We start from the raw sequence: 25,108 nt of genomic DNA, 5'->3' as shown, positions 1-25,108 counted from the left end.
CCCCAGGCTCCACCTCCAAAATCTCCATATTTCTATTTATTATATTGTACAGGCGTGTAGATCTTAGGATTGTCTGGCAGGCAGACAAGGTGGTTTGCCATTGGCTACCTCCACATTAAATAGAGCCCGCTTGGTGTAGTGGTTAGGAGGGGCGGCTTCTAATCGGGAGAGCCGGGTTTGATTCCTCACTCCTCCACATGCAGCCATTTAGTCACAGTCGTGTTAGAGCTGTTCTCATAGAGCAGTTCTGTCAGAGCTCTCTCGGCCTCACCCACCTCACAGGGTGTCTGTTGTGGAGAGAGGAATGGAAGGGGATTGAAAACCACTTTGGGACTCCTTTGGGTAGAGAAAAGCAAGGTATAAAAACCACTCTTCTTGTGGGAGGCCTCTCACTCACATACTTGTCAGAGCCAACCCTGCTTAGATCCTGAGATTTGATGAGATCTGGCTTGCCTGGAAGCTGGCAACCCAACCCTTCTGGGCCTTAGGAGGTCAGGTTTTTTGCCTTGGGACCTTTGACTGAAGATCAAACCCGGAACTCTCTGCAGGCAATGAAGGGGATTTGTCATGGACTCAGAACATCTCCACATGCACGGGGAAGCTACCTCCCGCCACCAACAGTGGTCTGGTGGGTGGACGACCACCAAATTTTAAAAAATCCGCCTGAGTCACGGCCACATTTCCTGCCTTTGCAGTGAGGCCACAGCCTGTGCTGGGAATTCTCACAGCCACAGAAGGCGCACGGAAAAGCCCTGCGTGGCCATTCCGTGACAGAAGGATGCTCGTCCGCCCACATTTCCCCGGTTTTACTCCAGCGGCTTAGCGTTAAGTAAACAGGAGGTCAAAGGGTCGCTGGGCAAAATCTTTTAACTGACCTAATTTTTTTTAAGCGGTTTAGGAGCTAAATTTGCCACACCACCGCCCTCTTCCCCCCACATCTTGAGCTCTCTCCCCCTCTCCCTCCCCGCTGGGCAGCTTCTCACACAAATAGACCCGACTGGTTTTGTCACCAAAGCTGATCGGGTCTAAATTGGAAGAGGGGGGAAGGGCTGGTATTGTTCCGGAAAGTTCTGTTGGGTAAACACGTTCTTTCACTCCTCAGAAAGAGCCATCTTGGTTTGCAAAAACAGGCCGACTTGAGGCGTCTGTTCAGGAGGGGGAGGGGAGAGACCCGTTTACTGCTCTCTCCAACATCCCTGCATCAGGGTCAGACAAATGTCGATTAAATAACTTTAAAAAAACCCTGAAAAACACTTGACAGGGACTTCTATGTCGATGACATAATAGTGTTCAAAAGGAATGTCGGTTGTTAACTATGCAATATGTCAGGGATTCTATAGCATCATTATACTTTATAACAGGGGTAGTCAACCTGTGGTCCTCCAGATGTCCATGGACTACAATTCCCATGAGCCCCTGCCAGCATTCGCTGGCAGGGGCTCATGGGAATTGTAGTCCATGGACATCTGGAGGACCACAGGTTGACTACCCCTGCTTTATAACAGGGACCGAATCACAGAGTCGCAAGGGCCAGCTAGTCCAACCTCCTCCCTGGCCAGTGATCAATCGGTCCCCAACGCAGTGCCCACGGGCACCATGGCGACAGCTCGAAGGTTCCCTACTAGTGTTTTTAGAAAGTGGGTGGGGCTTTTGCCCAGCCAAGGCTTCTGATTGGCTGCTGGAGGCTTGCTTGTCTGGGCAGATGTTTGCCAGCAGCTGCCACCACAGCACAAGGGATTTCCCTGGGTGACTGATGGCGAGCTGCGGCAACCGCTGGCTCCGCCTCATATGGCAGCCATTGTATCGCAGCCATTTTGTGGCCATGTCCTCCGCCCTCTTGTCAAAATCCCAGAGAAGCCCGCAGGTTCAAAAATTTTGGCCCTTATATGAATAAGTCATTCATATTATACGTTTCCCTTTCATTCAGATTCATCCAGACTCTTTTTTTTAAATTTTAAATAATCAATAGTTTTATAGACTACCCCCGTTAGCAGGGTGGGGCAGTTTACATCATGCCTCGTATGTCATGCATCGTATTATTAACATTACAGGTAAAACAATAGATAAAGCCTTGCAGTGCTCCGTTTTCCTCCTCTGGTTGGTCAATCCACCTGTGAGTCATAATGACATTTCCCCCTTTGGGTTCATTGGTGGGAATGCCCTGGAGATCAATGGAGGGGGGCTGACAGATTTTGTTAGCTATATTAGCCTGTTCTGGTGCCAATCATAAGCTTGGCGGAAGGCTCTGAGGAACTGAGGCAGTTCCACCAGGGTGTGGATATCAATTGGCAGCTTGTTCCATAAAGCTGGGGCTACCGCTGAAAAAGTCCTGGCCTTAAGTGAGGTCAGAGAAACTTCTTTGGGGCCAGGGTATCTTTGGGGCCATGTTGGTATCTGAAGACCTCATCTAAGGGAGAGATGGTCCCTTAGATACCAGACCGTGTATAGCTTAATAATAATTTTTTTTAACTCCTTATATGAAATAATTCATCTGTGCTATTGCTGTGTTATTAAAGGAGCTCCCACCAACATTGGTGTCATTTAGACCAGTGGTCCCCAACCTTTTTATCACCGGGGACCACTCAACGCCTTTTATTGAGGCCCGGTGGGGGGGGGTAGTTTACTCCTCTACTCTCAACCACTGCCCTAACGCTCTCTGATCGCTATGGTAATGTTTAAACATCCCTTCAAAATAAGATACAGACACGCCACAACAAGGAACATAAGGAACGTTTGGTTTTCATGGAAATTTTAACTCGTGACAATGACAAATCAATGGGAACCCTGAGCTTGTTTCTCTGCAACGAGATAGTCCCATCTGGGAGTGATGGGAGACAAGGACACCCGAAGTGGATTGTAAAGGGATGGGGGGGATGAAGTAAAGGGCCGGGGGGGGGGGGGGGAGAGAAGGCGTCCTTCAGGGGCCACCTCCAATTAGTCGAAGGACTACATGTGGTCCGCGGCCCACAGGTTGGGGATCGCTAATTTAGACCTCAAACCTCAGCATACAGAAGTTGGCAAACTTGGAAAGGAAGTGCTGTGATTGGGTCTGCTGGAAAGCGTTGCCCCCCCCCCCCACCCCCCGTTCTACCAGCAAGCGACAAATGGTTGGATGTTGCCTTGTGCAAATGCACACCCACCTACAAAAAGGGAGTAGAGCCATCTGGTCACAAGGCCCAAGGCCCAATCTTACTTACCCCAGGTGAAAAGCAATTTAAAAAAAACCCATAAACCTACAAGCCATACACAAACACACACCAAGTTGGTGGAATTTCAGCATCTCCCTAGAATTGCCTGCAAATCTCATCAGTGAAAAACAGGTGCAAAAGCCACACATGGATACCTCCAAATCAGCCCATCAACACACCCTTGCCCTGGGGAAGAACCCGTAACCGCAGTTGGTGCTCCTCAATGCACTGCACAGGTCTGCTTGCCCGCCCCCACCCCACCCCACCCCACCCCACCCCACCCAGTTTACCCTATCAGCCAAGTTCAGTACTTGCACCTTCCCCCCCCTTTAATCTATCTGGGAAAAGTCCAGGGGGATGCCAGGAAATGCCCTTGGGAGGAGGATGCGTAGTGCATTGCCAGCCGAGGAAAGGAAAAAGGGAAAGGGAGAATTAATATCACGGGCCGCTCATACTGGACAGACAAGGGAACCGATGCAAAGAAAGAAAACAGCGCAGGTCGCCTGCGGAAAACTGAAGCAATGAGGGAGAAATGAGTGGTTTCCAGAGACTGGTCTGAGGCTGCATCTCTCGTTCTCGATATGCTTTTCCCTGCCCTTTCCTCAAGGTTCTCAGAGTCAGACCCACAACGGCCCTGTGAGGTAGGCAAGGCAAGATGAGAAGGCGTGGGGGAGTGACTTGGCTGAGGTTGCCCAGGGGAAAAGTACTTCTCAGATTTGAGAAAAGTATCTGAACACAGACCTGGACCGGGCCAGCATAAAGCATCTGGCCCCCGGCCTGTGGTAGCAAAGAGCAAGCAGGCAGGCTGGAGAGGGGGAGGTATGCGGCAGACAGAAAGACGGAATTAAAAAACATATTGCGGCAGGGGTGGGGTGGGGGGAATATAATCCTCGGACAGAGTTCGCATTAAATGGAGTTGTGTTGATTTCTGCCTCGGTTACAATTCCAGGTGCCCAGGCAAACGGCAGTTCGGCACGTGTGGGCAAACTGTGGCCCTCCAGATGTCCATGGACTACCATTCCCATGAGCCCCTGCCCACCTGTGTTCTAGAGAGTGGGTGGGGCTAGGTGGAGTTCTAACCCAGCACACTTTCTGATTGGCCACTGAAGATCAGACTGGCTGTTGCTGCTTTGGCAGTGGCCACCATAGTGTTTTATTCTTTCTGACTCCTCTTTCCCACTGTATTCTAAAATTACCCTTCCTGCAGGAACCATTTTGGCCGGTTGTGCCCACCACCCATTGTCTGAATTCCAAAGGTGCCCACTGGATCCAAAAAACCCGGGGACACTTCGTTCGTCACCACAGCCAGCTCAGTGCAACGCTTAACCTGGGCTAATGTGAGTCACCGTCCAGCGACTCATGCTGCCACCACATGGCTCATTGCCTCTCCATAACCGTGGTTTTCAGTGCTCAACCGTGGTGAAGGAAAACAAGCCAAGGTTGAGATGTACAGGAACTGACAACCCAGACTTGATAAATCCATTCCCGGCCGGGGGGGGTGGGGTGAGGTGTGACGAGCCAAGATCAGGGGCAGACATTAAGGGAAGGCGGAGAGGTGTTTTCAGGAAGGGAATATAAATGCAAGGACAAGGGGCGTATTAAAGCCATTGTCTGAACTGCTTGGCAGGCACAATACGGGCTAGATTAGAGGGCCCAGCCTTGCAAAGGAGTTAATAGCGAGAAATAATTACTTGAAAGAGATCTGCTGGGGCTTATCTTTGCTAGTAAAACAATTTCCGCCCACCCATTTATGTTACCCAGCTCTTCCCCTCCCCAGTCGACCCATGCTTGGCTGCGGGAGAACCTATGGGTATAACAAGAATCACTTGATACCGACACCCTACCCAACATATACTAGGGACGCTCTTCCAACACCGAAACTCCGTTTCAGTTCCTGTTTTCCCTGGTGCTGGTTCAGCCCACTTCACCTCCCTAATTTCCTTTATTAAATGTATGCAATTTTCACCGCCATGTTTGGGACAACTGTACACAACTTAAGATTTAAAAAAGAGAATTGTTGTCTATCTCTTAACATATTGCTTCTGTGTTAGGAAGTTTTGGGCAAACTAATAAGCAATGTTTTTTCAATAATGAGGAACGCCAGCAGTCAAATTTATAACAGAGAATATGTTGGGATGAGGGATATTCTATTCTATTTAACTGATAATCTAGAATGTATTTTGTTAGAAACACAATCTGCTACGCATTTTTATTCTTATATAAGTTTCATGTATAACTTCTTCTTTCTTCTGTACTATTCTTTGTATTTCAGAAAATAAAGAAAATTAAAACAAACAAACAACAACAAAAAGAATTGGGAATTCCGGCAGCAAAAACCAAACAGGACAAAACAGGCCGCAAAGAAATACACAACATACACACACACCATTTTGTGTGCCACAACTGCTCCCCCCACCCACCCTCCCCTTCCCAAAAGCTTTGTGAGGATTATCCTGGTCTGAGGAGCGAAGTAATGAAGTCAGTCCGATGGTGGGGGATGGGAAAGGACAGAACGGGGGGGGGAGGGGGGGCTCTGTCGTTCCATGAGGCCCATTTCGATCCCTCTCTTTCGCCATGGATCCCTTCCCTCCAATATGGAGAGTGAGCTGCAGTGGCAGCTCGGATTTCGGATTTCATTTGCTTCTAACGAAAAAACTGTCCGCTGAATTCCATGGTAAACAGACGAATTCTTGCTCGCTGGAATGCGAACAAATGAAGCAAGTTCCTAGTCCATTGGGTAGTACCAACGCACAAGGCTAATGTGCTATTGCAGAAGGCTAATGTTGCTGAAAAATAATTAATCCAATGGGTTAGATCCCACGGTGCTGTTTTGCAGGGACCCTTCTGCTCCCTCCAGAGTAGGCTTCCTCAACCAGGGTTTTGTGAAACCCTGGGGTTTCCTGACAGCCCTGGAAGGGTTTTCTGAATGGGTGGGAATTGATTCATTTTGCACATAGAATCATAGGATCATAGAATAATAGAACTGGAAGGGACCTCATGGGTCATCTAGCCCAACCCCCTGCACTATGCAGGACACTCACATCCCTATTGCTCATCCTGCCACCCCCTTGAGCCTTCCCAGAATCAGCCTCTCCGTCAGATGGCTATCCAGCCTCTGCTTAAAAATTTCCAAAGATGGAGAACCCACCACCTCCCGAGGAAGCCTGTTCCACTGAGAAACCGCTCTGATTGTCAGGAACTTCTTCCGGATATTTAGATGGAATTTCTTTTGAATTAATTTCATCCCATTCATTCTGGTCTGTCCCTCTGGGGCAAGAGAGAAATATTCTGCTCCATTCTCCACATGGTACCCTTTTAAATACTTGAAGATGGTTATCAGATCCCCTCTCAGTTGTCTCCTCTCTAGGCTAAACAGACCAAGCTCCCCCAACCTTTCTTCCTACGTCTTGGTCCCCAAACCCCTCACCATCTTTGTTGTCCTCCTCTGGACACGCTCCAGTTTGTCTACCTCCCTCTTCAACTGGGGTGCTCAAAACTGAGCACAGGACTCCAAGTGAGGCCGAACCAGAGCAGAGTAAAGCGGTACCATCACCTCAAATCCCATTTGCCTTTTTAGTCACACTACTGACTCATGTTCAATGTATGGTCTACTAAGACTCCTAGATCCTTTTCACACATGCTACTGCCAAGACAAGTCTCCCCATCTTATATTGGTGTATTTGGTTTTTCCTACCTATATGCAGAACTTTACATTTGTCCCTATTGAACTTCATTTTATTCAGTTTAGTTCACTTCTTGAGCCTATCAAGATCATCCTGTATTCTGATTCTGTCTTCAGTTGTGTTTGCTACCCCTCCCAGTTGAGTGCAAATTTAATAAGAATCCCCTCTAATCCCTCATCCAAATAATTTATGAATATATGTTGAACAACACAGGCCCCAGGACAGATTTTTACATTTTTACATTTGTTGAACATTTCTGGGTGATATGACCATATCTGGTGATGTTGACCCTCTCCCCCTCCCAAAATGGCCAATGATTGGCCTGGAGGGGAGGGGAAGGGAAGGGGAGGGCCATCGGGTGGGCATCTATACAGCTCTGCTTCCCAGCCACATTCTGCACTATTGCACCAGCCTAGGTCTGCATCACAGTGATGCTACCAATGACACCACTCCTGGTAATACCAGAAGTGATGTGATTACGTTGCCAGCAATGTGGGATGCTTTGATATTCAGGGAACATGGGGTGTGTGCATGTGGAGGAATCTACCGGGGAGTTTTTGCGCGAGTCCTGCACTGGTGACATAACCGTGATGCCCAAAGAGACTTGGCAAGCCCATGAAAAGGAAAAAGGCAAAGCTTCAAGAGTCTTCAGGGTCAGAGCGGGCACTGGAACAGGGCAAAAGGCAGTCGAGAATATCTCTCTCTCTCCCACCCCAAATCTCCTCCGAGTGATGCGTCCCCCACAACGACGGCACTTACCTACGATTCCAGACCCCAGGAATGGTGATGAAGGGATGCTATTGTGAGAGGGGAGGTCTCTGTGTTCCCCAAAATGCGAGCCTTCGCCGTAGCCCTGCTGTGGACAAGCAAGCACAAAGCCGTATGAGCAACGTTCCCACTAGACCTTTCCTACTACACCTCCCCCCCCCCCCCCCCCCGCAAAGGGTGTTAAGATTGTCTGACGGAAATCTGCTTAGGATCCCCGACCAAAGGAGGCGAGACTAGCCTCGAGCAGGGCCTTTTGGGCTTTGGCCCTGGCCTGGTGGAACGCTCCGCCAAGAGGGATCGGGGCCCTTTGGGACCGTGACCAATTCTGCAGGGCCTGCAAGAGAGAGTTGTTCCACCAGGCCTAAGGTTGAGGCCTTGGTGCAGGGGTAGTCAGACTGCGGCCCTCCAGATGTCCATGGACTACAGTTCCCATGAGCTCCTGCCAGCAAATGCTGGCAGGGGCTCATGGGAACTGTAGTCCATGGACATCTGGAAGGCCGCAGTTTGGCTACCTTTGCCTTGGTGGGTCACCAAGAAATGCTAGCCTCACTGATGCACGCTGAGGGAAGAGCTACTCCCCTCCTCCAATTCAAACCAGCTGGGGGTAAACTGAACTATAAAATGTTTTATTGTGTATACACCAGCTTGGTGTTGTGCTTAAGAGCAGCCACTTCTAATCTGGAAAAGCCGAGTTTGATTCCCCACTCCTCCACAGGCAGCCAGCTGGGTGACCTTGGGCCGGTCACAGTCCTGTTAGAGCTGTTCTCCCAGAGCAGTTCTTTCAGAGCGTTTTCAGCCCCACCTCCCTCACAGGGTGTCTGTTGTGGGGAGAGGAAAGGGACGGCGATGCTCAGGCATTTTGAGACTCCTTTGAGTAGTCAAAAGCAGGGTATAAAAACCAACTCTTCTTCTATATATTATTTTATATTTCATGGATGTTATCCCATGTTGTTGGCTGCTCTGAGCGATTAGGAAGGGCGGGTTGAAAAAATACAGATTTATTTATATAACTTGAAGTTTATATAACTCCAAAACAAAAGGAATCTTGCGTCTACTGTCACACGGACCTCAGTGGCTAAAGCCGGCACTTGCTCAGACCTGCTTGGAGGTTGGCAACTTTATGCAGAGGTTGAAGCTTTCTCCTGTTGTCACCTCCCAGCTGCTGGTTGTCAGGGATAGACTGCCTCTGAACGTAGAGGTTCCATCACACTACCCTAGTTAAGGACCACGGATGTAGCTGTCCATTCCTTCCCCATGAATCTGTCCCATCCTATTTTCAAGCCATCTAATCTAGCAATGGCTGCCGGGTTCTGTGGAAGGGAATCCCACAACTCACTGACATGTTGTTTGTAACATCAGCCTTCCCTTTAGTCTGTTCAGGACTGCCTGCCCATCAACTGCACAGAGTTCCCCTGAGATCTAGTATCTGGAGAAATAGTTCAGGCAAAGGTAGACACCAACTTGTATAAAACGGAAGTGGTTTTAATAGGAGATCAACGAATCTCTTGAAGACACAGGGCTGTCATCAGTTCTTAGCCAAATAGCTAACCAGAGTGCTTCCGCCAACGGCAGAATGGTTCCCTTACACCAGGGGTAGTCAAACTGCGGCCCTCCAGATGTCCATGGACTACAATTCCCAGGAGCCCCTGCCAATGCTGGCAGGGGCTCCTGGGAATTGTAGTCCATGGACATCTGGAGGGCCGCAGTTTGACTACCCCTGCCTTACACTATCGATGCTGGGAAGAATGAAGAGTTGTTTTTTATACCCCACTTTTCACCACCAGAAGGAGTTTCAAAGTGGCTGACAATTGCCTTAACATAATTAACCAGCCTGGTAGGGAGGTGGAATGGACTTGTAGGGTTTTCGCCCCTACTAAACCAAGATGCAATGAGAAATGGGACACATCTCAGCCTTTTGCTGGTTCCGCATTTGGTCCTTACCCGGACTTGGTCAAACGTGGAGTTGTTTTGATCTCCCGTCCCCCAGGAACCTGAAGTTGGCCTCTCATCCAAACCTGCTGAAAAAGAAACAAGACCAGGAAAAAAAACAAACCTGGTTACTTTTATCGGCAGAAACCTTCAAAGGCAAAGCCCTTGAAGTCAACTCTTCCTTCTGCAAACAAAAATATTTAGACTAATCAGGAGGGGAGTGCGAGATTACAACCCCCAGCTGACCCCTTTCCTGTCGGACGTCATTTAAACTTCCTGTGGCCACAGTGGATTTGTTACCGGCCCGGGGACCTCTGAAAGCACGTTTCTGGGAAGGAGTTACATCAGGCTAGAGGCGAGGAATGTTATGCTCCCACTCCCTTCTGCAAGGAGAAACGCCCCTCAGAAGCAGAAATCTAGAGGCTCAAGGAGAAGGCTTTCCTTTATTTTAGTTTTATTTTCATGCGGGGCATTTCCCCTGCATGCGGCTTTCCCCTCTCCATCGCCAGTGGGGAGGGAAGCATTCTGAAAAGCAATTCGGGGAAAGGTGTTTCCTTATGAGTGGAAGCATGCTTTAGGATGGTCAACTTACCAAGCAACATGGGGCAGTTAAAACCTGAGTCAGCAGAATGTATGATACACACCATGATGCAGGCTGGTGGGCACCTTTCTGAACCCTCCCCTGCTTATTACATTAATATATATGCATACATTTGATATACCAGGGAGAAAGATTTATCTACCTTTCTGCATATCACACCTAATCCAATCACGCCTGCTATGGTCATTTGGCATCTGAAATCCCTCCAGTCTCCAAGGCAGGGGTAGGCAAACTGTGGCCCTCCAGATGTCCATGGACTACAATTCCCATGAGTCCCTGCCAGCATTTACATTTGCCGGCAGGGGCTCATGGGAATTGTAGTGCATGGACATCTGGAGGGCCACAGTTTGCCTACCCCTGCTCCAAGGGGTAAGGACAGATGGATTCACATTCTAGCTGTATCTGAACTGAGCATTGACTCACAAAAGCTCCTCCCCGGATTTTGTTCGTCTTTAAGGTGCTACCAAACTCTTGTTCTTTTCTACTGCTTCAGACAGACTACCCACCCACCCACCCATCAAGAGAAAGCTGCGTTGAGGGTACTTCCCATGGTAGGATAAAAACATTTCAACAAATAGACACATTTATAATATTTATGAATTAAGTAATATTTATGATGTTGCAACTGCACTCTGTTGAGCTGGTTTTCTGCTTGCATTCTGGCAATATATTCAAAAAGTCTTGCAATTTGACCAGGTATAGTCTATTCCAGGGGTAGTCAAACTGCGAATGCTGGCAGGGGCTTCTGGGAATTGTAGTCCATGGACATCTGGAGGGCCGCAGTTTGACTACCCCTGGTCTATTCCCTCTCCTCAGGACCCCCCTGCCACACCTCCCCTCTGACATGACATGTCATAGTTGCAAACTGCAGTCTGCTATAGTTACTCTGAGGAGCATTTTACAAGCTTCCTTCTACACCAACATGGGATGAGAAACTGCTGAGGTCTCCACTGCTGGGCTGTTTGCTGGATTTCTTTTATTCCATGATGACAGGCCCCCCCTCCTGCCCCTTTAATAGTCGAGGGGCTTTTTTGCTCGAATATCTTCACCAAAAGAACAAGAGATTGCCCCTCCCCCTCGTGGGTGATCAACAGTTCAAAACACAACTTGAACTGCACACAACTTGGCAACTGCACACAACTTGGCAACTGTGCCTGCACGGCACGTTCACCGTGTCCCACGTGACCAAGAGCCACCCCCCCCCACGCGAGATTTGGCATCTAGGAGAGCCCGAAGAAGAGATAAAATTGGGAAAATGCGCTGGCACAGCCCCTAAAAGAGCGAGACGCGATTTACTGGGAGGGGGAAGAAACAAGGGGAGCATCTGATCTCCTCCTCTATGGGAAGACCCAGACGCCCCTGTGCAGAAGGATTCTGGGGAATTTATTTTAGGTCTCACCCGAGCTTATTTCTTTGCTAGGTTTTTATACTGCCCGTCTCGGTGAACCGGCTCTGGGCAGTGTTGCTTCACACGGGGTTAGTTCATGTTCATTTATTTATTTAGATTTTGATACCGCCCTTCCCTACGGCTCTGGGCGGTTTACATGAAACATTTTGGAACATTCCCATAGAACACTATCAATATAACAGTATAACAATAACATACCAACTAGAACAGTATTTCAAGAACAATAACTTTGACAAGCCTTCGGTAGGTTTGACCTCTCAGTCTGGGGGGGGGGGGGACCCGTAGATGTTGTGGGTCAGCCTGGTGGAAGAGCTCCTTCCACCAGGTGGGGGCCAGGATTGTAAAGGCCATGTCCCTTGTCCGACGTGCCTCTTTAGGGCCGGGGATCCACAGCCTGTTGGAGGTGGCGGAGCGTAGAGCTCTTCTGGGGTATAGGCAGGGAGGCGGTCTCTCAGATACACTGGGCCCAGACCGTGTATGGCCTTAAGGATGATTACCAAAACCTTAAGCTGAATCCGGAATTCAACTGGGAGCCAGCCGAGTTCTTGGAGTACCGTCCGGATGTGGGATCTCCGTGATGTCTTAGTGAGGATCCTGTCCACAGTGTTGTCCTGCAGGTATGCATCAGGTGATGGTGAAAAATTTGGGGGTCGGTTTTTCACCATTACCAATTCCCTCTTGGTGTGAACGCCCCCCCCCCCAATAACCTTTCAAGGATTCCCCAGGTTTCCTAAGAATGTAGTAACCAAAACCCAACAGCAGACCTTGGGCACGTAGCAAAGACCAAAGATCACCCCAGAATACAGCATGGGGGAGGGAGATGGGGGGGAACAGGCGGATAACTTTTTGACTGAGTCCCAGAATGGTTATTTAACGCAAAACCAGACCTGTAACAATGCTTCCTAGTGCTGATGACAGAGTATCTCTGAACATGGGCAGAGGGACTCCCCCCTATGTGCAGAGTGGCTTTTTCTATTGAAAGGGAACATGTCCCTGGCTCATAAGAAGAGCTGGCTTTTATTCCCCAGCTTTTAACTACCTGAAAGATTCTAAAAAGGGGCTTCCAATCGCCTTCTCTTCCTCTACCAACGGCAGACAGCCTGTGAGGCTGAGAGAGCTCTGAGAGAACTGTGCCCAAGGTCACCCAGCTGGCTGCACATGCAGGAGGAGTGGGAAACCAAACCCAGCTCTCCAGATCAGAGGCCACCAGTCTTAACCACCACGCCATGCTGACTCAAACGCAGCCTGGATAGGGGCCAGTTCCTTGGAGGGATCCCCGTGCTACTGCCACACAGGCGTGACCTGGAGGGGGCGCAGAAAGCACCACTGGGCAGTGTCAGGGCCCAGCTAAGGTGCCCAGAGGGTAAACAGGGGTGATCCTGAAGAGGGTCACAGTTCCCGGAGAGACACCCAGGGGTGGGGGAGCTGCAACACAGCTGGATGCACCCATGGGCAAACCCAATGTAACATCAGACTGGTTTCACAATGGGAGCAACCCAGCCCCTGGGTTTGCACATCATGTCCCCAGATCCAAATAACCTTGCGGATGAGAGCACTCATCCGCAGGCAGAGAGGGCCAGTGGGACCACCTGGTACCTGGAGCTGGGGTGCGGTTTGATGTTCAGACCGACATTCGCAACCAGCAAACCTAAAACAGGAGGCAGAGATGCTCCCGTGCCCCAAGTCAGTGCGTTCTTTCCAAGAGAGCTGATTATTATGGGAAGTGCAGCATCTTTCGTGTGCTTTTCCTCTCTCTCTTCTCTCTCCTCCGCTCCCCTTACCGTTCATTTAACCAGAAACTTCTTTCAAATTCCAGTCTTCTATTTCAGGGGCCTTTTGTGTTAATCATTTCCCCGGAGAATTGGTGTTTAATTGCTGTCTAATTTGCATAATTATGCATATTAATCTCCACGCCTAATGAATATTCATAACTCTCATTTAGATTTTGTTTTCTAATCAAAAACTTCCAATGTGATTACTGTGCGGAATTGGGGTAGTGGCAGAAATCGGCTTGCATTGCAACTTTGGGTACTACGCGGGGGCCGGGGGGGGGGGGAGGAGAGCTACAATTCCGACCTCCTCTGACAATACGTTTTGCCTCACCCCTGACTAAACACAATTCAGCTAAACCTAAATCAAGATGGAAACCAAAAATCAAGAAAAAGCTTGTTGGTTTAGAACAACAACCTGCAAAACTAGCATCATTGGCCAGCGCATGGTGCGTCATGGACACGCAAGGGCGAGGCAGATTTCTGCAAAGACAGCTACCTGCCCCAAGGATCTTACAATCCGAATTCAGACAATAGGGAAGGCTACAGAGGGATGTGAACCAGGGGGCCTTGGCTCCGCTGCTGAGAAACGGGCCCTCCCTGCCCTGGTCTTTTCCAGAAAGATCCTGGTGACTGAACAAGGGTGCAAGTTCAGCACCCCCCCCTCCCCTGGAGCTCCAGACTTTGGGCCACACCTAACTCAAGGTCCTCTCTGGGGTAAAGCACCCTGGGGAGGGTATGGGGGCATGTGGAAGAACCTGTGCCTGAGGTTCTGGAGGGCCCTCCCAGTCAGAGTAGAAAGGACTACCTGGATGGACCCAGTGTGATTCAGTATAAGGCAGCTTCATATTCGTGAACCTGCCTTATGGGGAATCAGGCCTGATGGATGGATGGATGGATGGATGGATGGATGGATGGATTGAAGGGAGGGAGGGAGGGAGGGAGAGAGAGATGGAGGAAGGAAGGAAGGAAGGAAGGAAGGAAGGAAGGAAGGAAGGAAGGAAGGAAGGAAGGAAGGAAGGAAGGAAGGAAGGAAGGAAGGAAGGAAGGAAGGAAAACACAGCGGATAAAAAGGAAAGAAGAAAGGATGGAAGGGAGAAAGGATGAGAAGGATTCCCAGATTCCCAGCTGCAAAAAGTGAACACCGTCCCCAGAATTGCAGATGAGAGGCATGCGGCAGAATCCCACCTGCAAAGAAAGAAAGAGGCAGGAGAGCAGGAGGAGCCTGAACACTCAGTGGCAGCCACCTTTGTGGGATTCCCTGCCAGCCCTCCATGTCCCTTGGCCAATCCACATCCGCTGTTCTGCTCGGGGAACTTAGCTGGCGCCATCTGGTCGGATCTCCTCCTGAGTCTCAGGTGCAACAGGGAAGCACTGAAGTTGTCAGAGGGAGGGGCGGAGCATGGTGGCGGAACACAAAACCAGTCTGTTCCAAAGATTCCGCAGACCTAACTCAACAACTGACCTCCCTGGGCAAAAATCTCCTCCTTCACTCCCTCTTCCAGGGCTGCCAACCTCCGGGTGGGGCCTGGAGATCTCCTGCAATAACTGACTAAAGAGATCAGTTCCTTTGGAGAAAATGGCTGCTTTAGAGGGTGGACTCTAGGGCCCCTCCCCTCCCCAAAACCCAGCCGCCCCAGGTAAAAGGTAAAGGTATCCCCTGTGCAAGCACCGAGTCATGCCTGACCCTTGTGGTGACGCCCTCCAGCGTTTTCTTTGCAGACTCCTTGATAGTGGGGAGATGTTCTGTGAGCTGTGGGAGGGGAGGAAAGGGGCAGGACCAAACATGGCCATACCCCTGAGCAAGCCCCACCCCCTAGCTGGCCAGCTACAAATGTTTCTGCCCAGAAGCTGCAGCAAGATTGGGGGGGGGGGAGGAATTGGCCACCCCCCATATGAAACCTTTGCTTTGTTTAGAGAGGTGTCTCTGCTTCCACAAAATACTCAGTTGCCCCCTCCCCCCTTTAGAAGCAGCTTAGAAAGGGGGTGCAGAAGCTGCAGAGGGAAGGAAGGGCACTGAGAACATGCCTTTCACGAACGCACTTCAATATAACCAGCTGGCAACATCTGCATGCACGCTTGGACATTTGCGCAAACACACACGCCACACAACGCCAAGCCAAGGCCAGCGTGCCGTATAGATTTTATTTTTAAAGAAATTTTTTTTGCCTCTCTAAACTTCTGAACATTGTTCCTTCTATCACACGGGTCCTTGTCAATTCCCGTTCCATTAATATAGTTATTAAGATTTGGGCTGCGGGGAGAGAGAGAGAGAAGGAATAGAAACCCCACAGATTAATTATGCATTTTAATAACCGATCATGAATATTCATAAAGCATTCCGTGCTCATGTTCTAATTAAAACGTACTAATAGTTGAAAATGTAGCTGTCAGACAGAGAGAGCCGGGGGTTTGGGGAGGGGGATCCCCCCCCGCCCTTCATTTAAGAAATTCCACGCCAGAACATTGCAAGGAACAGACACAAAGGGACACCGAATTCAGACAGACGTTCCCAGCGAATCAGAGCCAAACGAAGGTACCTGTGTTCAACATTACGTGTGCATGTGTGTGTAGAAGCAATGCACCCACTTGGTCACCCAAAATAAGCGATCTCCTACAACTCTCATAACACCTCTACTCACTCAGTAGAATGTCTTCAGGTCATTTAGATCACTAGATCCAGCCACCAGAGACAGCTGCTGGAGAATCCCACTTTGGGACCAGGAGCCGAATTTCTTCCAGGCCAGATTGGCCAGGGATTCTGCAGGTGGGCAGGTAGTTGTGAATTCCCTATATCCTGCAGAGGGTTGGTCTTGATGACCCTGGAGGGCCCAACTCTATGATTCTATGATAAGTAGTGAGCATATCGGAGCAGTTGGTGTACTTAGTTTTATTGTTTTTATATTGCGTTTTTAAAGTTTTTTTTAACGTGTAGTAAAGCGCCCCGAGCCTGTCCACAGAGAGGAGAGGTATATAATAAATTTAATAACAGATGAATTATTTCCAAAGAGCGTCGCTAGCCCTCATGGTTCTATGATTCCATGAATCCTCCCTTTCAACAATTTTATTATTCCTTCAGCTTTTGACTTGCAGTTTCCAAGTGAGGAATTCCCACCTTCAGATTTGTTTCCCACTGCACCTCCGTTTTGTGTAGTCAGTTTGGTGACAGTTATTTATTTGTTTATATTTCATGTATTATATTTATTGACCATTGCTCTCGGTCCATCCAGTGAGCTCATGGCGGTTTTCAACAGTAAACATAATAAAATATAATAAAATCCCCAGACTCCCATAATTTCCCCACAAACCCCTAGTCCCATCCCACAAAAGGCTGCCTAAGGAGGTGGTGAGCTCCCCCTCACTGGCAGTCTGCAGGCAAAGGTTGGATACACACTTTTCTTGGATGCTTTAGGATGCTTAGGACTGAGCCTGCGTTGAGCAGGGGGTTGGACTAGATGGCCTGTGTGGCCCCTTCCAACTCTATGGTTCTATGATTCTAAGGGTATGGCAGGAAAAGCAGCTGAATTTCCAAAGGGAGCCAAATGAGAACAGCTAAACCAAACCAAGGCACTGGTGCCTTTCCTTTCAGACCCTTTTTGCAACATGGATCGAAGGTTCCCTCCAATCTGCGGCAAAATTTGGGCTTCTGAACACAACATTTTAAGTACTCAGCCCCATGCACAAAACACAGGGCTGTCCAGTCTCTAGTGGGGTAGGGGTGCCCGATCCAGGCTGGAAAACTCCTGGAGCTTTGGGGATGGATCCTGAGATGGACAGGGACCTCGCGCACACGTGTGTGTGTGTGTAATGTGCCATACAGCCCATCCTTCAAAACACCCACTTTTGCGGGGGAGCTAATCTCTGTAGTCTGGAGACAAACTGTAATCCTAGGGCCAATGTGGCCAAACGGTGGCTCTCCAGATGTCCATGGACTACAATTCCCATGATCCCCTGCCAGCATAGAAACTGTAGTCCACGGACATATGGAGAGCCACAGTTCGGCCATCCCTGCCCTCGGGGATACCCAGGTACCACTTGGGAGGCTGCCAACCTCAGCAAGGGGATCTGCAAGAGCTCGCCTACAGTCCCTTCGTTTTGTGCTAACCGGTGGGTCCGCTGAGCAATGTTCCTAAAATTCCCCCCGCCCCCGCCGAACACAGCAGTTCTAAGGTTGTGTGCTTCGGGTCGTTTTGGCCACCTTGGGCTTCGATGATTGGCCAAACCGCGTTTGCTGGCAGGGGCTCCTGGGAATTGTAGTCCGTGGTCATCTGGAGGGCAGACCCTGCCTGCACTACCCCTGCAATAGCTGCTGTGATCTTAAACCGGGCTGTGGGCAGTGCAAGATCCTGCGCACCTCCAGACTGCTGCAGAGTGGCGCTCCCGGTGCTAATAAGCGGCCACTCTTGTGCAGGGCTGGGTGGGAACGCAGACGGCGAGCCTGATTAGCTCCACCAGCTGAAGCAGCTGGCCAGAAACGGGTAGTGCAGGCAGAGTCTTTCCCATGGTGAGGCCCAGCTGTGCCGGAGACCCCTCCCCAGCATTTTGCCCAATGTTACAAAACCGGAAGAAAAACGGGGCCCCAGTCACCCCCTGGGGTCAAGATGCACTACCGGGTTCATAGGGTGATAAGAGAAGCCATGTTGTTCCAGGCCAATGGCCCATCCAGTCCAACGTGCTGTGCCACAGTGGCCAACTCCAGGGGCCATCAGGGGACAGAACTCCAGTAGCCCCCCCTGTTTCCTCCCACTGTTTCCCAGCACCAAGACCGAGACTTTGTAGCTACAAGCATAGAGGGAATTGGAGAAACACACAGAGGAGAGGTCCATGAGCCACAACTCTGTCTGGGGCAGTAATGCTCTCTTCTTGATGCCTGTAGTGGCAACAGTGGGAGGGCTTCTGGAGTTCTGGCCCTGCTGGTGGACCTCCAGGTTGCCCCTGGGTTTTGGCCACTGTATGACACGGACTGGAGGGGCCACTGGCCTGATCCCACATCTCTTCTCTTACGTTCCTTTAGGAGTTTCAAAGTACACCTGCTAATCACCTTTCCTTCCTCTCCTCACAACAGGCACCAGCTTACACCCCTTCGAAGGCTGCAGGTGGGTCACCCCATCACCAAATGTTTCCATCTGGATATTCCTTCACTTTGCACACAGAGAACTAGCTAGACTCTAGCGAGAGACAGTTTGGTGTAGTGGTTAGGAGTGTGGATTTCTAATCTGGCATGCCGGGTTCGATTCTGCGCTCCCCCACATGCAACCAGCTGGGTGACCTTGGGCTAGCCACGGCACTGATAGAGCTGTTCTGACCGAGCAGTGATATCAGGGCTCTCTCAGCCTCACCCACCCCACAGGGTGTCTGTTGTGGGGAGAGGAATGGGAAGGCGACTGTAAGCCGCTTTGAGCCTCCTTCGGGTAGGGAAAAGCGGCATATAAGAACCAACTCTTCTTCTTCTTCTTCTTCTTCTTCTTCTTCTTCTTCTTCTTCTTCTTCTTACTTCTCCCTGACAGGCTGGATTTATAAGTGCAGGGATGGGGAGGTGTAAACAGATGACCATTCAGTCATGTAAATCTCAGGCACTACAGTCTGGGAAAGCTTTTTCTTTCCAGTGAGAAGCAGGCCATGGGGACAGCACGGGTGTTAAAGCAAAACATTTTTTCTGCTCCTTAAGTTTACGACATCTTGGAACTGCTGAGGCTGGAGAAATTTCAGACAAGAGTCCCTTGGTAGAGCCATAGCCTGGGGAGGTTTCTTTGGTCGTGCCGGACGGGGTGGGGGAGTCCCCACCACAAGCCTCATTCATGCCACCTCTCCAGTGCATGCGGAGAGAAAAACATTGACTTTTTAAAAAAAAAGCAAAGCAAAAAAAGAAAAAAAGAAAAGAGGAAAAGCTGATGCTAACTATTTGGTGGCGTTAATTCTTCCGTATTGCAGATATGTCGCTGCCGTGTGCAGGGCGTTCTAGTTCAAGAGTTTTGTGTACGGTCCTTGCCCAAGCTAAAAAGCACAATTATTTAAAGAGGAAAGAAGCCCAAATGGAGGGGGAGGGGGGGGAAATGGCAGAATGTGTATGCATGTGTGTTTGTGTGAATACCAAGACCATTCTACCTACCAAAAGAAATTAAGTGAGAAACACTTTTCAGTTAATATTTTAAGCCTTTGGTCCGGCACATTTTGCTATACCAGGAGACCTTTTAAACCAAGAGGTTTAACATTCCCTGTGGGGGGGAAATGACCCTGCTCCCTCAAACCACCACCAACTACCTGTTAGACTCCACCCCTTGGCCCCGCCCACTGGCCGGCTGTTGTTTTAGAACTGACACCGTCTCCCATATGAATCTATCCATTCATTCTGGTCATCTTCAGAGACGGTCCTTCGGTTACCACCACTGTGTGAGATTAGACCGGTGGTGGCTGAAGGATGAAACATTAGACTCACCTGAAGGTTTCTTCTCTTCAGTGGGGCCGGGCTTTTTCTAGCTGTGTCTTTAGCAAGCCATCAAAAGCTTTTTTGTTTTGTCCAGCCCAGGGGTAGTCAAACTGCGGCCCTCCAGATGTCCATGGACTACAATTCCCAGGAGCCCCTGCCAGCGAAAGCTGGCAGGGACTCCTGGGAATTGTAGTCCATGGACATCTGGAGGGCCGCAGTTTGACTACCCCTGGTCCAGCCTATGCCTAGTAACTGTTCTCGGCCGTACTTCTAATGCTGTGGGTTGATATACTTCAATTGCATTTTATATGGTTAAATGAATCTTTAATAGCACTTAAACGTTCTAATGTCTTTACAGCCCCTGCCTTGTGGACCCTGACTAGAAAGGGTGTCATCAAAACGCCTGAAATAAATAAATGTACACTGTGTGCCCAAAGCCATATACGAAGAGCAGTTGGTTTTTATATACCGCACTTTTCACTAGTAAGCGGCTTAAATTCGCCTTCCCTTCCCTTCCCTCTCCCCACAACAGACACACTGTGCGGGAGGTAAGGCTGAGAGAGCTCTGAGAGAAACCGCTCTGTGAGAACAGCTCTAACAGGACTGTGACTGGCCCAAGGTCACCTAGTGGGCTCCTTGTGGAGGCAGTGAGGAGAATCAAATCCAGGTCTCCAGATTAGAAACCGCCACTCTTAACCACTACACCAAACTGGCTCTCCCAGCTCACTGGATCTTTGCAGGCAGCTCGCCATGGTCAATGTGTGAGTGCCGCCGTTCGTTGATACAGGAAATTTAGGAGACAGTGATAGAGGTTTACAAAATTATATACATGGAGTGGAGTAACAAAGAGAACCTTTTCTCCCTCTCCCAAAATACTAGCTCTCAAGGGCACCCAATGAAGCTGATGGGCAGAAGGTTCAGGAGGGGCAAAAGGAAATACCTCACTACACAGACTGTGACTGAAATATGGAATTTGCTGCCAGACGATGTGGTGATGGCCACAGGAATAAACAGCTTCAAAAGGGGATTAGATAGATTTGTGGCGGAGAAGTCGGTCAATGGCTACGAACCTCCACATTCAGAGGCACTGATCCTCTGAATCCCAGAGCCAGGAGGCAACATTAGGGGAAGGCGTCAATCTCTATGCCCTCTTACTGACAATCCTGAGGAACTGGTTGGCCTCAGTGTGAGACAGGATGCTGGACCAGAACAGATCAGTGGCTTGATCCAGCAGGGCTCTTCTGATGCTCTAAACTGGTACCCCTGGGCCCACAAAACGGTTTCCTCCAAGGCCCAGGCCCTGTCCCCTCTTCTTGATCTTTCAAGATGCGGGTTCAAGGATTACTGAAGTTGTAATTGAAGTCAGAGTTGGCCCAATTCCCAAGCCAACTCACCCCCTCCTCTCCCCACAAACCAGTCCTGCGCCCCTAACTCGTAGCTACAACCCTTGCTCATCGTGTGACTCTCCGGAAATAGATGGGGACTTGGTTTCTACCCTTTTCCTGCAAGGCCAGCAGCAGACAGCGCAAGAACCTCCCCGTATGATATCCCTGCTTTACAGAACGCTCCCCAACCAAGGCACATATCCCACTCCTTCTATAGCCTTCCAGTTTAGAGTTGATTCAAATGCAAAAAAAATCCCTCATTTCTGTTTCGCTTCTCCCCCCTCCCCCAACCCCATGTGAATTGACCCTTCAAAGTTTTGGTGTCTTTATGCCCTGATGGTAGAACAAATGGGCACGAGAGGAGAGAAACACAAAAGCAGGGGTGTCGGCGACACAAACAGGTGAAAAGTTTCACAACAAGGAAGGTACGGAAAACTGGGGAATCAAAAGAAAGGCGGGACGGCTCAGCCCTAATTAAGATCCCTGCAAAGCCAGTCTGGTTCGCCCCCACACCAAGGAGCAAAACATCGGGTTCTCCCCAGAACGCTCTGCCTCAAATAAAAGCTGGATGCTTTTCCTATAGAAAAAGCCTCTTTGGGGCAAAACTTTCCGCCCTGGAGAAGTTCTTCAGAACTTCACACTTGCGCACCTGATATTTGTGATGAAGGCCTCTCGCACGCGGGAACTGGGGAAAGAGCCGACATCTAACTTCAGGGTCTCCGTCTCAAGCTGGCCAAGAGGGCGTAATAACTGGGGAGATTCTGGGATCGGGAGAAGAGGCGGTGCTAGTGGGCAATACCGAGGCGAGAGTAAACGCTGGCCCGCTGGGAATGGGGAGACAAGAAACACAGAGGCGAAGACAACAAAAAACCTGGTGTGCCAGCAACTTCCCTGCAGCTGTAAAAACAAGATGACCCCCCTCCCCATACACACACACACACACACACACACACACACACACAAACAAAGCCCCGAAAGGAAAAGTGCAGAGGGGGCGGAGAGTGTCAACCTGACACCATTAAATAAAACATTTTTTTAAAGCAACAAAAACAAGAGCCTTGAACTGTGCAATGGGAGACTCAGAAAACCTTTAGAGGAGCAAGAGAGGAAGGCGGGAGGGGGGGGCTCTCCTCTGCTTCTTACGCACCAGGAACTGCCGCGGTACCCCCAAGGTTGAGAGCTTGCTCAAACCCACAAAGATTCCCTGGGATCCAAGGCAGAGTGTGACTGCGGTTAACTCGGGAGGTCTGGCATCAAATCACCAATCAGGCTGCAATCCCTGGGGGCAAGTCCCAGTGCATGAGCTGAAAGGGCCAAGTCATTTGTTGGTCATGAAAGCTGAGTAGGTAAGGCCGCTAGGCCCTCACTCACCCACCCACCCACCTGCGGAGGAGGTCCAGATAGACCACCCACCTGTGGAGGAAGTCCAGATCTGGCTAGACTTGCTAGATCCAGGTTGGGAAACTCCTGCAGACTTGGGAATGTATGGATGCATATATTTATTAAGGGAAACACCAGAGCAGTACAAAGGAATAGAATCAGGGTTGGAAGGGACCCCCAGGGTCATCTAGTCCAGCCCTTGCAGAATGCAAGAAATTCACAGCTCACCTGCCCAACCACAGGGACCCCAATTCCATGCCCAGAAATAAAATACAGTATATCCCTGCCAAAGCATACTACTCAAGTACAAATATATAGACATATGTGTGTGTGTGCTTATATATAAATGATTATTGAATATTTTAGTAAAATTGATGACAATAAGAGCAAAGTTGTCAAAAGCTAAGCAAGGATGGCTTTGGGCCAGTTGAACTGTTCTTAGATAGATGAATAAAGTTTCATCGATCTAGTTTCTACCAACGCAACCCTGCCAGCTCCACGGACTCTATATAGCAGGGGTAGTCAAACTGCGGCCCTCCAGATGTCCATGGACTACAATTCCCAGCAGCCCCTGCCAACATTCGCATTCGCTGGCAGGGGCTCCTGGGAATTGTAGTCCATGGACATCTGGAGGGCTGCAGTTTGACTACCCCTGCTATATACTGTCAGACTACATTTAGCTACTGATTTAGTAATTTCTGGAACTTCATCGGAGAGTCGTTGATTAACTATAACCATGTGGTTTAATATGGTTTGCCCCAACCTTGGCAACACCAAAGGACGGATGAACGTAGCTTGGGCCTTAACTTAGAAAAGGCAGCTCAGAAAGACATGCCCTAGAACAGGCTGTCTTCTTGGCCAGATTTACAAGAGCGTAATCTTTCAGGAGAGCCCCGTGCAGTCTCAAAGCTCTGCCCATGAGGCTGGGAGTTCGATCCCAGCAGCCGGCTCAAGGTTGACTTAGCCTTCCATCCTTCCGAGGTCGGCAAAATGAGTACCCAGCTTGCTTGCTGGGGGGTAAATGGTAATGACTGGGGAAGGCACTGGCAAACCACCCTGTATTGAGTCTGCCATGAAAACGCTAGAGGGCGTCACCCCAAGGGTCAGACAGGACTCGGTGCTTGCACAGGGGATACCTTTACCTTTAATCTTTCAGGGGTCTTTTTTACCTCCCAGCCCAAACCGCCGAGAGCAGTGCTGTGTACCTAGCCAGGGATAAAGCTCTGCTGTGACTGTTACTTTCCAGAGTACAGCAAAATATGAGGCAAGAGACCTGACCTGAAGGTGAAAGATAATCTGGGAACGGATTCTGGGAAAAACAGAGACTTTCAGTGGGGCATAAGAAGAATACATCTTCCTCAGCACCCATTTACTCCAGGGGGACTGATACGCGGAGTCTCACCGGAGGGCTGGCATCCCTCACGCTAGGTGACCTTGTGCCAAACCATGTCCCACAGCCTCTCCTTTGTAGGGTTGTGAGGACAAAATGAGGAAGTGGAGCTACAGGAAGCACTCCAGCCTCTACGGAGGAAAAAACCCAATGGCCCACTTTGGCAAAGGAAGCTTCTAATCGAAGAAGGGCATGCGAGATGGTTGCCAGCCCAAGGAGCCGGGAATCTGAGCTCGGGTTTCTGAGGATCAGTCCGTGGAAGCCAGACAGTGAGTCACGACACAGGAAAAACGAACAGAACTGTTCCCTGCAAAGGAAGGTCGGTGTGTGTGTGTGTGTGTGTGTGTGTTGGTGCATGCATGCAAAACAGCCCCCCCCCATCTCATTTCTCTTCAAACAAAAAGAGCCCCCTTCCCTGCCATCTGCCCTTCTTAAAATGGGAGGAACCTCCCGCCTCCACCGAGCCCTTTGTTTCTCGCTATTTGTCTAAACCTCTGTTGCCACAATAAAGAAGGTTTCCTTCTCCGTCCCCACCCCCGCGATCATTTTAAATCCAGAGTCATGCGTAGACAACCCCCCTCCCCCCCCCAAGGCACGGAGGGGAAAAGATTGCGTTCCCAATCAGCATTCCTCAGTGTGGTGCCAGCACACTTAAAAATTATGGGAAGGTTTTGAGCAGTTCATCAATTACCTAGTGAGGGCCTCATTTTGCTTGTGGGAGGAGACGGAGAAGGCTTGGGTCCAGGTTTGGCTACCCAGGACATGCATACCAAGGGGGAGATTTGAACTCAGGACTTCCCAGCTCACACGAAAGCGAAGCTACAGTGCATTGGTGGGTATGTGTTCAGGTCAGCACCTTGCGGCAACAGCTTGGCAGGTAGACGCTCAGATCTCAGATAAGCTTTCTTTCGGGTTGACAGCTCGGGGTGGGAAAATTTCTGGACATTTGGGAGGTGGAGTCTTTCGAAGGTGGGGCTTAGAGAAAGGAGGGGATGGACCTAAGCAAGGCATATTGCAGGGATCCCAAGCCAGGGGTACAATGGGAGCTCTGTTCTGTGGGGGTGGCTGGAGCTGGGCTGCCTTCTTAGTTCCTAGGACAGATTTAGAGTCCAGTGGTACCTTTAAGACCAACAAACTTTTATTCAAGGTATTTGAGCAAGTGCATGCACAGGACAGCTCA

The 25,108-nt window shown here is 49.8% G+C and overlaps 1 protein-coding gene across 14 annotated transcripts in view; it reads right to left on the bottom strand.

The window, feature by feature from the left end:
* Window positions 1-25,108, bottom strand: part of TCF3 (transcription factor 3) — a 112,220-nt gene that overhangs the window by 55,205 nt on the left and 31,907 nt on the right. For 6 of the 14 annotated variants that reach the window (XM_077331748.1, XM_077331750.1, XM_077331751.1 and 3 more), the window contains exons 4-5: window positions 9,581-9,657; window positions 7,631-7,727 (exon numbers count right to left, since the gene is read on the bottom strand). In XM_077331748.1, the coding sequence (XP_077187863.1) occupies window positions 7,631-7,727; window positions 9,581-9,657 (174 nt within the window). The remainder of the gene's footprint in view (window positions 1-7,630; window positions 7,728-9,580; window positions 9,658-25,108) is intronic. The other 8 variants (XM_077331755.1, XM_077331756.1, XM_077331745.1 and 5 more) reach the window with 3 other exon arrangements.

Source organism: Paroedura picta, chromosome 4 (assembly GCF_049243985.1).
Source record: "Paroedura picta isolate Pp20150507F chromosome 4, Ppicta_v3.0, whole genome shotgun sequence".
NCBI lineage: Eukaryota > Metazoa > Chordata > Lepidosauria > Squamata > Gekkonidae > Paroedura > Paroedura picta.
This window is presented reverse-complemented; position numbering and strand designations above follow the sequence as displayed.